We start from the raw sequence: 16561 nt of genomic DNA, 5'->3' as shown, positions 1-16561 counted from the left end.
CAAGATGAGGATCGGTGCCGGTATGGTAAGCAGTGCCGGAAGCCAGACTGGTGTCATGAGTCTGACTGGTGCTGCGAGTTTGAGCATCTTCATGAGATAGATTGGTGCCAGGACTCAAAACAGCGCCTCCTTGTTGGTGCTGGAAAGTGATGCCTTGGAGATGCAGGCGGATGCAATATTGCCAGCTTGTTGTGGAGGGCCAGAGACTGTGGTGCCGTCATGGCAATGAGGTCCCTTGTGGCGTCAAAGGTGTCTGGGGTGGATGGTAGCCCCATCTCTTCCACCACATGGCTTGGGGAGTCCAATGGCACCGGACTCAATGGTCCCCTTTCTGGGGCCAAAGTTGACAGTGCCAGCTCCAAAGCTCTCTGCACCAGGTGCTCTTTCCTGGGACGCACCCCACTGGCCAAATCCAAAGGAGTGGGACTCGAAAGCAGAGATCCACTCCTACCCTGTTTCCTGTGCTGCTTCTGTGGCACCGGGAAATGGCAGTTCCCACCGGCTTCGGCACAGGGGAGCAGCAGTGCCGTGGGTCTCTGTGCCAGAGTCCTTCTGCCGTGCCGCTTCTGCCATGGATGCTACAGCACATCACACCAATGAACTTGGTGCCAGATCTTGCCATGCCAAGGCAGATTGCGATCTCAGAGCCACCTCCATAACTACAACTAACACTGAAACTACAGCAAACTGAAAGGCTAGGAGAATGAGAGGAGAACTTGCAAAGCAAGTTCCAATGACTGTCACGGGTGCCGGGTCAGCAAGGTCATATATTGAGCGCCATGGAAGCACCAATCCAGGGGACTCCACAGCTGTCCCGATGGGTGCTGCTAGGGGAAAAACTTTCCAATGACTGTGCATGCGATGCATGCACATCTAACTGAAATCAATATAAGCAAGCACTTGAAGAACAACATTTATTTGTTGCAACGTGCAGCCAGTGTCCAGTGCAGAAGAAGGCTAAAGCTAGCTCCCAGAATAAAAGAAACACTGATTTTGCAGGTGAAACTTGTGCCTCCAGGAGGAGGAATAGCCTGAATTCTTCACAGGCTGAGGTCCCCCTTTGTTACCCTCTACCCCCATAGAAGGGTGGGAAAGAGGTTTCAGAAGTGAGATGAGTCCAAGGGTAGGCTAAGGAGGGTCTAACCTAAGATTTTGTTAAATCGAGGGAATTCTATAACCCAGCAGTTCTTAATCTGTGGGTTGGAACAACAAAGTGGGTCACGATCCTGTTTTAATGGAGTTGCCAGAGCAAGGTTCGACGGGGACAGGTGAGCAAACCCCACAGGTAAGTGGGGAACAAGACCTGGGAGATGGGTCAGAAACAGGAGGGAGCATGGGCTATAATGGCAGAGAAAGGAGGGTCAGGGCAAAGCTGGGAGGCAAGATCAAACCAGTATCTTAGATGCCTATATACAAATGCAAGAAGTATGGGTAATAAGCAAGAAGAACTGTAAGTGCTAATAAGTAAATACAACTATGACATGGTTGGCATTACTGAAACTTGGTGGGATAATACACACGACTGGAATGTTGGTGTGGATGGGTATAGTTTGCTCAGGAAGGATAGACAGGGGAAAAAGGGAGGCAGTGTTGCTTTATATATTAAAAATGTACACACTTGGACTGAGGTGGAGATGGACATAGGAGATGGAAATGTTGAGAGTCTCTGGGTTAGGCTAAAAGGGGTAAAAAAACACGGGTGATGTCGTGCTGGGAGTCTACTACAGGCCACCAAATCAGGTGGAAGAGGTGGATGAGGCTTTTTTCAAACAACTAACAAAATCATCCAAAGCCCAAGATTTGGTGGTGATGGGGGACTTCAACTATCCAGATATATGTTGGGAAAATAACACCGCGGGGCACAGACTATCCAGTAAGTTCCTGGACTGCATTGCAGACAACTTCTTATTTCAGAAAGTTGAAAAAGCTACTGGGGGGAAGCTGTTCTAGATTTGATTTTAACAAATAGGGAGGAACTTGTTCAGAATTTGAAAGTAGAAGGAAGCTTGGGTGAAAGTGATCATGAAATCATAGAGTTTGCAATTCTAAGGAAGGGTAGAAGGGAATACAGCAAAATAGAGACAATGGATTTCAGGAAGGTGGATTTTGGTAATCTCAGAGAGCTGATAGGTAAGGTCCCATGGGAATCAAGACTGAGGGGAAAAACAACTGAGGAGAGTTGGCAGTTTTTCAAAGGGACGCTATTAAGGGCCCAAAAGCAAGCTATTCCGATGGTTAGGAAAGATCACGTTGGCTTAACCACGAGATCTTGCGTGACCTACAAAATAAAAAGGCGTCATATAAAAAATGGAAACTAGGTCAGATTACAAAGGATGAATATAGGCAAATAACACAGGAATGCAGAGGCAAGATTAGAAAGGCAAAGGCACAAAATGAGCTCAAACTAGCTATGGGAATAAAGGGAAACAAGAAGACTTTTTATCAATACATTAGAAGCAAGAGGAAGACCAAGAACAGGGTAGGCCCACTGCTCAGTGAGGAGGGGGAAACAGTAACGGGAGACTTGGAAATGGCAGCGATGCTTAATGACTTCTTTGTTTCGGTCTTCACTGAGAAGTCTGAAGGAATGTCCAATATAATGAATGCTTACGGGAAGAGGGTAGGTTTAGAAGATAAAATAAAAAAAGAGCAAGTAAAAAATCACTTAGAAAAGTTAGATGCCTGCAAGTCACCAGGGCCTGATGAAATGCATCCTAGAATACTCAAGGAGTTAATAGAGGAGGTATCTGAGCCTCTAGCTATTATCTTTGGGAAATCATGGGAGACGGGGGAGATTCCAGAAGACTGGAAAAGGGCAAATATAGTGCCCATCTATAAAAAGGGAAATAAAAACAACCCAGGAAACTACAGACCAGTTAGTTTAACTTCTGTGCCAGGGAAGATAATGGAGCAAGTAATTAAAGAAATCATCTGCAAACACTTGGAAGGTGGTAAGGTGATAGGGAATAGTCAGCATGGATTTGTAAAGAACAAATCGTGTCAAACTAATCTGATAGCATTCTTTGATAGGATAACGAGCCTTGTGGATAAGGGAGAAGCGGTGGATGTGATATACTTAGACTTTAGTAAGGCATTTGATACGATCTCGCATGATACTCTTATAGATAAACTAGGCAAATACAATGTAGATGGGGTTACTATAAGGTGGGTGCATAACTGGCTGGATAACCGTACTCAGAGAGTAAAAGCAGCAAAGAATCCTGTGGCACCTTATAGACTAACAGACGTTTTGGAGCATGAGCTTTTGTGGGTGAATACCCACTTCTTCAAATGCATGCATCTGAAGAAGTGGGTATTCACCCACGAAAGCTCATGCTCCAAAACGTCTGTTAGTCTATAAGGTGCCACCCGATTCTTTGCTGCTTTTACAGATCCAGACTAACACGGCTACCCCTCTGATACTCAGAGAGTAGTTATTAATGGCTCCCAATCCTGCTGGAAAGGTATAACAAGTGGGGTTCCGCAGGGGTCTGTTTTGGGACCGGCTCTGTTCAATATCTTCATCAACGATTTAGATGTTGGCATAGAAAGTACGCTTATTAAGTTTGCCAAACTGGGAGGGATTGCAACTGCTTTGGAGGATAGGGTCAAAATTTAAAATGATCTGAACAAATTGGAGAAATGGTCTGAGGTAAACAGGATGAAGTTCAATAAAGATAAATGCAAAGTGCTCCACTTAGGAAGGAACAATCAATCAGTTTCACACATACAGAATGGGAAGAGACTGTCTAGGAAGGAGTATGGCAGAAAGAGATCTAGGGGTCATAGTGGACCACAAGCTTAATATGAGTCAACAGTGTGATACTGTTGCAAAAAAAGCAAACGCGATTCTGGGATGCATTAACAAGTGTGTTATAAACAAGACACGAGAAGTCATTCTTCTGCTTTACTCTGCGCTGGTTAGGCCTCAACTGGAGTATTGTGTCCAGTTCTGGGCACCGCATTTCAAGAAAGATGTGGAGAAATTGGAGAGGGTCCAGAGAAGAGCAACAAGAATGATTAAAGGTCTTGAGAACATGACCTATGAAGGAAGGCTGAAGGAATTGGGTTTGTTTAGTTTGGAAAAGAGAAGACTGAGAGGGGACATGATAGCAGTTTTCAGGTATCTAAAAGGGTGTCATCAGGAGGAGGGAGAAAACTTGTTCACCTTAGCCTCCAATGATAGAACAGGAAGCAATGGGCTTAAACTGCAGCAAGGGAGATTTAGGTTGGACATTAGGAAAAAGTTCCTAACTGTCATGTTAGTTAAACACTGGAATAGATTGCCTAGGGAAGTTGTGGAATCTCCATCTCTGGAGATATTTAAGAGTAGGTTAGATAAATGTCTATTAGTGATGGTCTAGACAGTATTTGGTCCTGCCATGAGGGCAGAGGACTGGACTCGATGACCTCTCGAGGTCCCTTCCAGTCCTAGAGTCTATGAGCTGGCTTAGACTTGCTGGTGTGCAGGGCCAAAGCAAAAGCCCCACCACCCAGGGCCCAAGCTGAAGCCTGAGGACTTTAGCTCTGGGCAGCAGGGCTCAGGTTATAGGCCCTCTGCCTGGGGCAGAAGCCCGTAGGCTTTGGCCCCCAAGGCAGCGGAGCTCAGGTGGGTTCAGGCTTCAGTCCCCCATCCTGGGCTGGTGTAGTAGTTTTTGTTGTCAGAAGGGGGTTGTAGTGCAATGAAGTTTGAGAACCCCTGCGATAACTCAACACTGGACCCAGTTAAATTCCGGTACACGAGAGATGGGTGAGTATATAATGCCCTTCCCCAGTGTTAAGTTAATAAAGTTGCACCCTGCCCCTTGAATCTATCCTGTGTCTGATTTCAGTCACCTACATGTCCTGACTAATAAAGTTATGTTGCATCAGTATTTTTGAGCAGCAGTATTGCTCGCTCCAGGAAAGGGTGAGTTTTGGACACTAGACCAGGTTCTCTGAGAACAGGATAGGAACTCAGCATATTCATGCTTCCATAGTGACAACTATTATTAATGGTCTGAAGAGAAAAATTTCACACGCTTATTCTCTCTTTAAAATTGATAGCACTCAAATGACAAAGTGGTTTAAAATGTACTTAATTCTCAACTGCTACAAATTTAAGACATTTCTCAGTATTGAAATGCTCCTCAGAACTCAGTAAAAACTGTTTTCAAAAGAGAAATAAACCCAAATGAAAATTGAAGAAAATGCTATAATACAATAAAATCTGAAGATCAAGTAAAAGGCCATTAGCGCAGGCATTATCACTTGAGTGACCCATATCATACACAAAGTAACACAATATTAGTGTCTCCTATATTTAGTTTTCCTAACTCTTTTAATTATAAAAGATTCTGTTAAAATCTTTTTGTGAGAAGTTTTACCACCACTTTTGTTTGCAGCAGACCTCTGAAATTGAGTAGTCAGAAAGCCCTGGGGGAAGGGTTTGGGTTTTTTTTGGTCCCATAGAATTTTACTCAGGTTTGATTATAAATGTTTTGAAAGTTGCCATTCACCTTCTTATTTGTGCCATCAGTAAAAATTTTGGCAGCTTGACAAGATAACAACTAAACTTGAATATTCTAACCTAAAGTTTGGTCCCGGCTGCCACAAAAGCAGCAGCAGACACTGCACTAGGAACTCTGAAGCAGAGAGCCTCTCTAAGAGTGAGGATAGAGACAGCTAGTCTGGGCTGGGCTCCCCTTGGGTGCACCACATGGGGAAGAAGCATCCTCCCAACCTCCTAGCGAGATGATAGAAAGAGTGAGGAAGGACTTCCCCTTACAAATTTTCCATGCAGACGCAGCATATATCTGCAGTGGCCTATCAGACTATCATACCCAACCTCTCGGTGCAGGAGGCAGGGCCGGATTAACTTTTTGTGGGCCCGGCACCAAACAGATTTGTGGGCCCCCCTGGGGAATGAAGGGGCCAGGGGCAAGAGCACAGCGGGCAGGGTGGATTTGATTTAAATCATGAAGAATTCCTAGTCAGGAAGACTCGATTTAATCATGGTTTTCTACATAAAAGTGCATCCTTGTTGGTTGTTATAACCTTAATACATACTCTTCACAACTCACAGATAGATGTAGGTTTTTGGTAATTTCATTTACCAAAGGTAATTGAGCAGATATTTACGATGTCATTGGGAGGTGAACTATCTCCAATGCAACAGGTTAATCATTAATATTTGGAGGATTTTCTTGCCATGCTGTATTGGGAGAACATCACCAGACAGACATTTAAATTGTTTTATTTAACTAAAACAACAAAGTTAAGTATTCTGGATTTTTTTCTTCAACAGCAAACATAATATTTTAACAAAAAAGCATATGTCCCTCGCTTCTCACATTTATCTCCAGATTTCTTCTCTTTGTCCAGATCTATTCCACCCCCAACAACCTTCTATTCATTGAACTTTTTGAAACTTTGCCCTTTTAGAGAGAGGTAAGGGATTGACTCTGTGTACCCAAATTTTCAGAGGGACAATAGAGTTGAGGTCTGTTATTTCTCACCTATAAACATTATTTATTTATTTAAAACATTTTTGCTGTTAACAAGCATGTTACCTCTGGAGACACAAATCCACAGTTTGAGAACTACAAAACTAAGCATTTCTGATGGTATCCTCTAGACTGAGCACTGAGTCCCATTGGGTAGATAGAAAGATTAACCTAAATAATCTATAGAGAAGCCTGTGGAACCCCATAAGATTGGGTCCCTAATCCATGAACTATTGGAACTCATTTACAAAACTTTTCTTAAACATTACATGAATATATTGTCTCATACTATGGAATTAGAATTTATAATCTCTATTCCATGATGAGATATAATGTGTCTTAATTAAAACTATCTTTAGATAGTTTTATCCACCCTGACAGTGGGGCATGGTGGGGCGGGGGAAGGACTGGTCCCCCAGCTGGAGCGAGGCAAGTGCCAGGGGCAAGATGAGCATAGCGGGGCATGGGGGGAGGATTAGTCCCTGCTGACTGGAACAAGGCAGGGGCTGGGGGCAAAAGCACAGCTGGGAGGGAGCTAGGGTTGGTCCCCAGAATAAGGGAGAGGCTGGGGGTAAACTGCAAGCACAGCAGGGCTGGGGAGGGGGAAAACAGGATTTCCCCCCCTGCCCACATAGAGCACGGACCTACCTTTCCCCTGGTTCTAGCCCATTCTCTTCATCTCTCTCTGCACTGAGCTGCCCCTCCTCCAGTGTGACAAGTGGGAATGTTCTTAATGTTTTCTCTGAATACTGTGTGGGTGCCTCAGTTTCCCCTATGCATTTTTAAATAGGGGATAAAGGTGTGTGATTGTTGCAGTGCCCTGGGCAGGTGTGATGCTGCCTGCACAGAGAATGGCTGACAGGGGTGCAGGGTCTGGCCAGGAGTTAGGGTGAGGGAGCCTCAGGGTTGGGGCAGGAGGTTGGGGTGTGGAGCACTTACCTGGGGTAGCTCCTGTTTGGTGCAAGAGGTGCAGGTGGGAATGTGGGTGTGTGTGCAGGAGCTCCTGTTTGGTGCTCATGGTGGGGGTTGGGATGTGGGGGTGGTGCAGGAGTCAGGGCTGTGGTTGTGTGTGGGGGTGCAGGAGTCAGGGCAGAGGGCTGGGGGTGCTCCCAGCCCCCTGCCCTGAATGGGTCATGGCAGAAGCCTGGGGGGTATGCCCCGATTCCACCCCCTTCCCCAAGGCCCTGTCCCTGCCTCTTCTCTGCCTCCTCCCTGAGCAGCAAGCACGCTGTGGCCCCACTCTTCCCCCTGCCTCGCACCGGCAAATAGCTGTTCAGTGGTGGGGGAAGCACTGGGAGGGGGAGGGGCAGGAACGTGGTATGCTCTGGGAAAGAGGCAGGGAAGGGGGGACCTGCCTGCTGGCGGAGCCTGCCCTGCAGCAGAAGCTGGCAGGACCAAGCTTCTGCCCGCTGTCCCAGCAGGAGAGAGCAGGGGGTGGAGAAGAGTGGGCTGGACTAGGGCGCCTTTGGTGCGTGGGCCCAGTGCCCTGGCGTCAGTGGCACCGTGGTAAACCCCATACTGGTAGCAGAAAGATGAGAGAGAGAGCGGGATCAGTCTCCCTTCCACCATCCCGAATCTCAGCAGATGGCCCCATATAACAGGGTGGCTTGTCCCATGAGCCAGAGAGCGTGAGGCTAAAACAACCCGAATTACAGGATGAGCCCAACCTCAGAGCGATCTAGTGTTTCCACTATAAAGACCAGCTGAAAGCTACAGTGAAGAGGCAAAGTTCAGGAAGATCCTGATACCAGAAAAGTGGAGTAGAAAGAACCAGAAGGCTGAACTCCAGCCAAATAAAGCCTGTGACTGTGATAGGACCCAGTTCTGGGAAGGAGGGTTGGGAATCCCTACTTAAGAGGAGATAGACTTTGAATGGGGTTGGGGCCTGGATGGCCAGTGTGTACCTAGAAGACTAAATACATTGGATCCCTAGAAAGGTAGTAACTTAATTACATTTGGACTGAGTTCAGGGAAACAATGACCTTTGGCCATGAGTGGATGCTCAGGAAATAGATAGCCCTGTTACATCCCAGCAGCCAGCCCACTTCTTCACCCACCCACATGCACCAGCTTTCTCCTTCTGCTAGCTAGGAGGTTGCACAGGCAACCTTATTTCTTGCATTCCTAACTCTTGAGTACCTAACTTGCAAATCTAAGTAACATTCTTTTTACCTACCTTTTTGGTGTGCAATAGATACACAGGAAGAGAAAAGAATATACAATAGCATGATATGAAATAAACTCTTTACCAGCATTTGTTTGGGACGGCCATCTTACTCAAAAGTGGTGGAACTGCAGGTTATCACAGCCAAATTGCTGGTAAATCTTCACAGCACCGCACCCCATTTTGTATTCTGCCATATACCACATACTTTACAGAAAAAATAGTTTAAAATATTTCTAGGATTTTTAAAAATCTTATTAGGACCACTTTTTGTATTCTTTTATCTGTAAAGCCAGGTGTTTTTGTTACCATGGTCCAATTGTCTGGGACTGAAAGGATGAGAAAAATAACTAACATTTTAGAATCTTCTAAAAAGTGACAGAAAATATATTTTCTAATACTGTATAGTCACAAGTTTTAGAGTCCAATATCCTCCTGCTCCAGGGCTAGAAACAAGTACTGTATTTCACTGACAAAGAGAGGATTCTAATGGATAGGAATTGGGGCAATGGCCATTGCAGTCAATGGAAAGATTCCCAATGACTTCAATGGGCTCTGGATCAGGCATGCAATGCACTCACCCCCATTAGTTGAAAAATATCAAGTCGTACACCTGTCATTGATCCAGGACTGAACATATCTCATCTTGAATCTCTATCCAAATGTAGTTTTAGGAGAAAATCCTACATTTTGGGACAAGAAGGATTTGGGGAGATCTGCAGACCTGGCTCAGAGCTGCAGGATTTGTGCCTGGAGGGCTTGTCCTCCAGATAATCCATGATATTTAGGGATGAAACAAATGCCCATTCCACAAGAGTCAAAAACATTTCTTTCCCTTTCCTTCTATTCCTCCCTCTATCCCACCTCATGGAATGCTTCAAGGAAAATTCTGCAACAGGGTTTTCATGTGGACTTCAGGTTCCCCAAATCCCTTCCTTTTGGGTGTTTTTGCAAGAATAATTAATCCAGTCCTCAGTTACATGGAATGTGAAAAACTGATATTTTAAAGGGTACTTCAGAAATTTCACAATAAAAATAATTTATATTACCTCAAGGAGGTGCTTTTGGGAAGAACTGGCTGAGCCTTTAGGGAACATCAATATAGCCTTTTGCATCAGGAAGATAGCTTTGGATAACTTATTCTTTTTTATTTTATTCATTATATCTGATTCTATAAAACAAATATATTGTTAAACAAGTGAAATAATAAGAACTCTTAAATATTTACATATTTTACAGCAATAATACATTAAGCTTTTTAATCAATACACTAATAGTTATTACCTGTGAAGAGATTAAGGCAATTTACATCTTTCCCAGGAGACTTAGTAGACTTGAGATTTTTGCCATCCATTTGAACACCTATATGGAAAGGAAACACTTCATCATCTTGCTCATTATGTTGTCCCTGTTGAAGAGTACTGTAAGAGGGTTTATAGGTAGTTCTGTATCTGAATTCCTACTCTGACAATAGCTGCTCCTCTCTGTTCTTTTGTTTGGCTCATCAACATTTCTTGGAGTGAGCTCACAAGCAAAAATATTCCATCCCCCTATCCCTGCCATCCTTAGGAGCACTGCCAGCTCATGGGGAAAGAGGGATCTTATGTTATCTAGTGTGACAAAGTCAGTCCTGAATGATAGAAGAGTGTGATCAGAGCCATCTTTAGGATTTATGAGGCCCTACGCAGTATTATTAAACTGATGCCCTATGCTCCACTGAAAGCAGTCCCCAGCCAGCACTGCTGACCCCAGTGTGTTGAGGGGGCACAGCCACCGCTCCCACCCACGGACTCCCAGAACCTCCCCATTGCTGACATACCCCAAGCTTCATGTGTGACAGTGGCAGTGGCTCAAGGCAGGTTTCGCGCCGTCACATGAGGGCTGCACCTTGCCAGAGCCCACGGCCCTCCTCCATCCCCTAGCCACTCCTGGCTCACCACAAGCATTTTGACAGGAAGTACCAAGAAGTAATAACAACAACAATAATACGTGTGTGTGTGTGTGTCTGTGTCTGTGTCTGTGTGAGAGAGAGAGAGAGAGAGAGAGAAAAAAACTGCGTGTTGGGGGACTGCGTGACAGAGTGTGTGTTGGGAAGTGTGAGACTGTGTGTGTGGTGGGGGGACAATCTGTATTGGGGGACTGTGACCCATGAGAATATATATATATATATATATATATATATATATATATATATATATATATATATATATAAAAATTAAGGGCTGTTAATGACCTTTAAAAACCCCTTTTCTGGTGAAAGAGAGGAGCCAGTGTCGTATGGTAACAGCCCAGAGAAGGGAAAGGGGAAAATATTTCTGTTTGCGTTGGGAGTTTGGGTTTGTTCTCGTTTTCCTTAAGAGAACTTCTTGGGCCTATCCTGCTGCCAACCATGTAAATAAGGAAAAATAAACCACAGTGAAGAGAAAACCCCTCCAGAGTCAGACTGATTTACTCCAGGCCCCTACACTGTCCAAGGGAGAAACACTGAGGCCGACAAGGTGAAGGAGGTACCCTACCACGCTAGGATTTCATTGGAAATTCTGTAGTGCAAGATTTATAGTGGCTTTTAAATATAAAAAATGGACCAAGCAAAGTGGTTCTTTGGGGCCTTCTATACCAGAGTGGGAAAGCAGGTTGCTTGCTAACATCGAGTAGATAAGGATAAATTGGTAGCATAGAAACTGAGACTACAAATAGTATAAAATAAATTATTCAAATCCACTTTTCAAGAGAGAGAGAGAGAGCGAGAGAGTGTATACTACAGATGATCCATCTACAGAGCTTCTTCCTTCCTTCTTTTTAATGACATTACAGCAATTTGCAATACAATTGAAATCATGTAACTCACTGTCTAGGAGCCAAATCCTGGAGTCCTTAAGGTTTAATTCCCACTGATGTAACTGTGTACAGATTAAAGACTGCAGGATATTGTTTGATAAACAGACGTTAATCTCAACATGTTATTTCTGATTGTGTGTGAAATATAAACTGCCCCAAATTTGCTGCATTTTACAACATTGACAAGATTTTATTACTTAAATAACATTACAAAAATATACTAATGCACAGATTAATCCAACTGTGAAAGTTACTTAGCTTTATTAAATCTTACCTTGTTTCATGTTAAGAAGTTTCACAGCAACTCTGTGTTGAGCCTGAATAAGCTCCAAGTGTAAATCCATCACAAAATTGTTTCCTGGGGCTGGCTTATCATCACCATATGCTGAAGAAGCATTCATATTTTGGCCATTTGAATTCTTCTGATTAAAAGGAAGCATTAATTAAGCAAATACTGATTTAAAATAAACTGTTTTAATATATTTATTTTGAAATTACTAATAAGAAAATTACTAATTCAGTATGTTGAGGAAGTTTCAGCAATTTGCCATAACTATATAGATCACAAATATTCAGAAATTCTCTCTCTTTGCAATAGTCAAAAGCAAAATCAATAGTAAAGTATAATACACAGAAACAGGTAAGAAATATAACAAGGATTTCTCAATCTTACAAGCAGAAGTCACAAAAGTACACTCAAATGAACTATCTACATTAAAAACGAAATAATGCTATCTGTTGTCAACTACCCCACAATAGGTTATGGAAATAATAGATGCAGTTCACATCAGGGAAATGATCATTTTCAACATGCCTTTTATGTAGGATGGGTGGAGATGATGCGTTTTACAATGTGTATGAGCCAAATCTGCTGGAGGAAAAATTTAACCAGAAAAACGTGAATGATAATTTGGAATCATTTAACAACTTACTAGAAGCCCAGAAAGCAACAACTGAGGAAGAATGCAATGCTGGTTAAAAAAAACTGACCTGGTTTAGAGTAAAAGTGAAGGCAGCTATAAATAAATAAATAGATAGATAGATAGATAGATAGATAGATAAAAACAAATGGAGGAAGGGGGAAGTGGATAGTAATGAATACGAATCAGAAGGTAAGAACTGTGGAAAACTATTAAGGGAAGCAAAGGAGACATAAGGAGAAATGTGGCCAGCAGAGTTAAGGACAACAGGATTTTTAAAAAATGTATTAGGAATTAAAAGAATCCTAACAATGATATTGATCCATTACTAGATGGAAATGGTACAGTAATCAATAATAATGCAGAAAAGGCAGAGGGTCTGATAGATATTTCTGTTCTGAATTTGGGGAAAACAGATTATATAGTTTCTACATAAGGTGATAACACTTTTTCCATTCCACTAGTATCTCTGAAGGATGTTAAGCAGAAGCTTCTGAAGTTAAACATTTTTAAATCAGCAGGTCCAAATAAATTGTATCCAAGAGTTTTAAAAGGGCTGGCTGAGGAGCTCGCCGGACCATTAACTAGAGTGACCAGACAGCAAGTGTGAAAAATCAGGACGGGGGGCGGGGAATAATAGGAGCCTATATAAGAAAAAGACCCCAAAATCGGGACTGTCCCTATAAAATTCGGACATCTGGTCACCCTACCAATCACATTGATTTTCAATAAGTCTTGGAGCACTGGGGATGTTCCAGAAGAATGGAAGAAAGCTAATGTTGTGCCAATTTTTAAAAAAGATAAATGGGATGCTCTGGGTAATTATAGGTCTGTCAGCCTGAAATGGATCCCAGGCAAGATAATGGAATGGCTGATTAGGACTTGATTAATAACAAATTAATTAATGCAAATCAATATGGGTTTATGGAAAGCAGATCCTGTCAAACTAGATATCTTTTTTGATGAGATTTGGTTGAGAAAAGTAATAGTATTGACATAATAGACTTCTGTAAGGTGTTTGATTTGATACTACACAAAATCTTGATTAAAAAACTAAAACAATATAAAATTAACATGACACACATTAAATGGATTAAAAACTGGCTAACTAATAGGTCTCGAAACATAATTGTAAACGGTGAATCATCATCAAGCTTGTGTGTTTCTAGTGGGGTCCTGCAGGGATTGGTTCTTAGCCCTATGCTATTTAAAACATTTTATCAATGATCTGGAAGAAAACATAAAATCATCACTGTTAAAGTTTGCAGATGACACAAAAATTGGGGGGAGTGATAAATAATGAAGAAGACAGGTCCCTGATTCAGAGCAATGTGCAACACTTGGTAAACTGGGCACAAGCAAACAATATGAGTTTTAATATGCCCAAATGTAAATATATACATCTAGGAACAAAGCATGTAGGCCATACTTTTACAATGGGGGACTCTACCCAGGTAAGCAGTGCCTCTGAAAAAAACCGGGGGATTGTGGTGGATAATCAGCTGAACATAAGCTCCTAATGTGATAATGTGACTAGAAGAGCTAATGCGATCCAGGGATTCATAAACAGGGGACACTCAAATAGGAGTAGAGAGGTAATTGTACCTCTATATTTGGCACTGGTAGGACTACATCTGGAATACTGTGTCCAGTTCTGGTATCCACAATTCAAAAAGGATGTTGATAAATTGGAGAGGATTCAGAGAAGAGCCCACGAGATTAAAGGATTAGAAAACATGCCTTACAGTGATGGACTCAAGGAGCTCAATCTATTTATCTTAACAGAGAGAAAGTTAAGGAGTGACTTGATTACAGTCTGTAAGTATCTATAGGGGAACAAATATTTAATAATGAGCTCTTCAATCTAGCAGAGAAAGGTATAACATGATCCAATAGCTGGAAATTAAAGGCACATTAAGACTGGAAATAAGGTATAAATTTTTAACAGTGGATTAACCATTAATTAACCATTGGAACAATTTACCAAGGATTATGATAGATTCTCCATCACTGACAATTTTTAAATCAAAATGGGATGTCCTTCTAAAAGATCTGCCGTAAGAATTATTTTGGGGATGTTCTATGGTCTGTCTTATACAGGAGGTCAGTCCAGTGCTGGGCAACCTGCGACCCATGACCTGTCAGAGTAATCTGCTGGTGGGCCACAAGATGATTTGTTTACATTGACCATCTGCAGGCATAGCCGTCCGCAGCTCCCAGTGGTCGCAGTTCACCGTTCCTGGCCAATGGAAGCTGCGGGAAACGGCAGCCAGCACTTCCCTGAGGCCTGTGCCACTGCCCACAGCTCCCATTGGCCAGGAACCACGGCCACTGGGAGCTGTAGGTGGCCATGCCTGCAGATCGTCAGTGTAAACAAACTGTCTTGCAGCCCACCAGCAGATTACCCTGACTGGCCGCAGGTTGCTCACCACTGGACTAGATGATTACAATGATTCCTTCTGGCCTTGGAATCTATCAATCTGTGAAATGGGTGCCACAATTTCCAAGTGTAAATAGCCTGGGTTTCTAATTTAACCAAAACCCATTGGTCTAATTTGTCTTTTTGAATAGAATCATAGAACTGGAAGGGACCTTGAGAGGTCATCGAGTCCAGTTCCCTGCACTCGTGACAGGACTAAGTATTATCTAGACCATCCCTGACAGGTATTTGTCTAACCTGCTCTTAAAAATCTTCAGTGATGGAGATTCCACAACCTCCTTAGGAAATTTATTCCAGTGTTTAACCACCCTGACAGTTAGGAAGTTTTTCCTAATGTCCAACCTAAACCTCCCTTGCTTCAGTATAAGCCCACTACTTCTCATCCTATCCTCAAAGGTCGTGGGAGGGAGGAGGGAGAATTTCTCCCTTCTCCCTGCAACAACCTTTTACATACTTGAAAACTGTTATGTCTCCTCTCAGTCTTCTCTTTTCCAGACTAAACAAACCCAATTTTTTCAATCTTCCCTCTAGTTCATGTGTTCTAAACCTTTAATCATTTCTGTCGCTCTTCTCTGGACTCTCCGCAATTTATTCACATCCTTCCTGAAATGTGGTGCCCAGAACTGGATATAATACTCCAGCTGAGGCCTAATCAGCACGGAGTAGTGCAGAAGAATTACTTCTCATGTGTTGCTTACAACACTACTGCTAATACGTCCCAGAATGTTGTTTGCATTTTTTGCAATGGCATTATGCTGCAGACTCATATTTAGCTGGTGGTCCACTATGACCCCCCTTTCCACAGTACTTCTTTCCTAGGCAGTCATTTCCCATTTTGTATGTGTGCAACCGATTGTTCCTAAATGGAATACTTTGCATTTGTCCTTATTGAATTTCATCCTATTTACTTCAGACCATTTCTCCAGTTTGTCCAGATCATTTTGAAGTTTAATCCTGTCCTCCAAACCACTTGCAACCCCTCTCAGCTTGGTATCGTCCGCAAACTTTATAAGTGTACTCTCTATGCCATTATCTAAATTATTGATGAAGATATTGAACAGAACCAGACCCAGAACTGATCCCTCAGGGACCCCACTCATTATGCACTTCCAGCATGACTGTGAACCACTGATAACTATTTCTGGGAACTGTTTTCCAACCAGTTTTTCACTTACTTTATAGTAGCTCCATCTAGGTTGCATTTCCCTAGTTTATTAGAAGGTTATGTGAGACAGTATCAAAAGCTTTACTGAAGTCAAGATATACCATGTCTACCACTTCCCCCCATCCACAAGGCTTGTTACCCTGTCAAAGAAAGCTATCAGGTTGATTTGACATGATTTCTTTTTGACAAATCCATGCTGACTGTTACTTATCACCTTATTGTCTTCTAGATGTTTGCAAACTGATTGCTTAATTATTTGCTCCATTATCTTTCTGGGTACAGAAGTTAAGCTGACTGGTCTGTAATACTTTACCTTTGTACAATAGGTGTCAAGTACTGATTTTCCATCTGGTAAAATGGTCATTAAGCGAGACGTGTTCATTCCATTAATTGCTTTTTCAAGATTTTCATAAGCAAAATGTAACTGTTCTGCCGGGCTTTTCTGAAATAAATTCACATACAAATAAACTGAGAGTAGCGCTAACAGCTACATTATATACTATGGAAAGCAAAGCGCAATCATTTTTTGTTGTTGCTATTAAGGTCCAA

The 16561-nt window shown here is 42.6% G+C and overlaps 1 protein-coding gene across 1 annotated transcript in view; it reads right to left on the bottom strand.

The window, feature by feature from the left end:
- The window catches only part of CFAP54 (cilia and flagella associated protein 54), a 191924-nt gene that overhangs the window by 122694 nt on the left and 52669 nt on the right, over positions 1 to 16561 (bottom strand). Inside the window, exons 17-20 of the mRNA XM_050935964.1 lie at positions 16326 to 16454; positions 11762 to 11909; positions 9934 to 10011; positions 9699 to 9820 (exon numbers count right to left, since the gene is read on the bottom strand). Of these exons, the coding sequence (XP_050791921.1) occupies positions 9699 to 9820; positions 9934 to 10011; positions 11762 to 11909; positions 16326 to 16454 (477 nt within the window). The remainder of the gene's footprint in view (positions 1 to 9698; positions 9821 to 9933; positions 10012 to 11761; positions 11910 to 16325; positions 16455 to 16561) is intronic.

The sequence above is a fragment of the Gopherus flavomarginatus genome, chromosome 1 (assembly GCF_025201925.1).
Source record: "Gopherus flavomarginatus isolate rGopFla2 chromosome 1, rGopFla2.mat.asm, whole genome shotgun sequence".
NCBI lineage: Eukaryota > Metazoa > Chordata > Testudines > Testudinidae > Gopherus > Gopherus flavomarginatus.
This window is presented reverse-complemented; position numbering and strand designations above follow the sequence as displayed.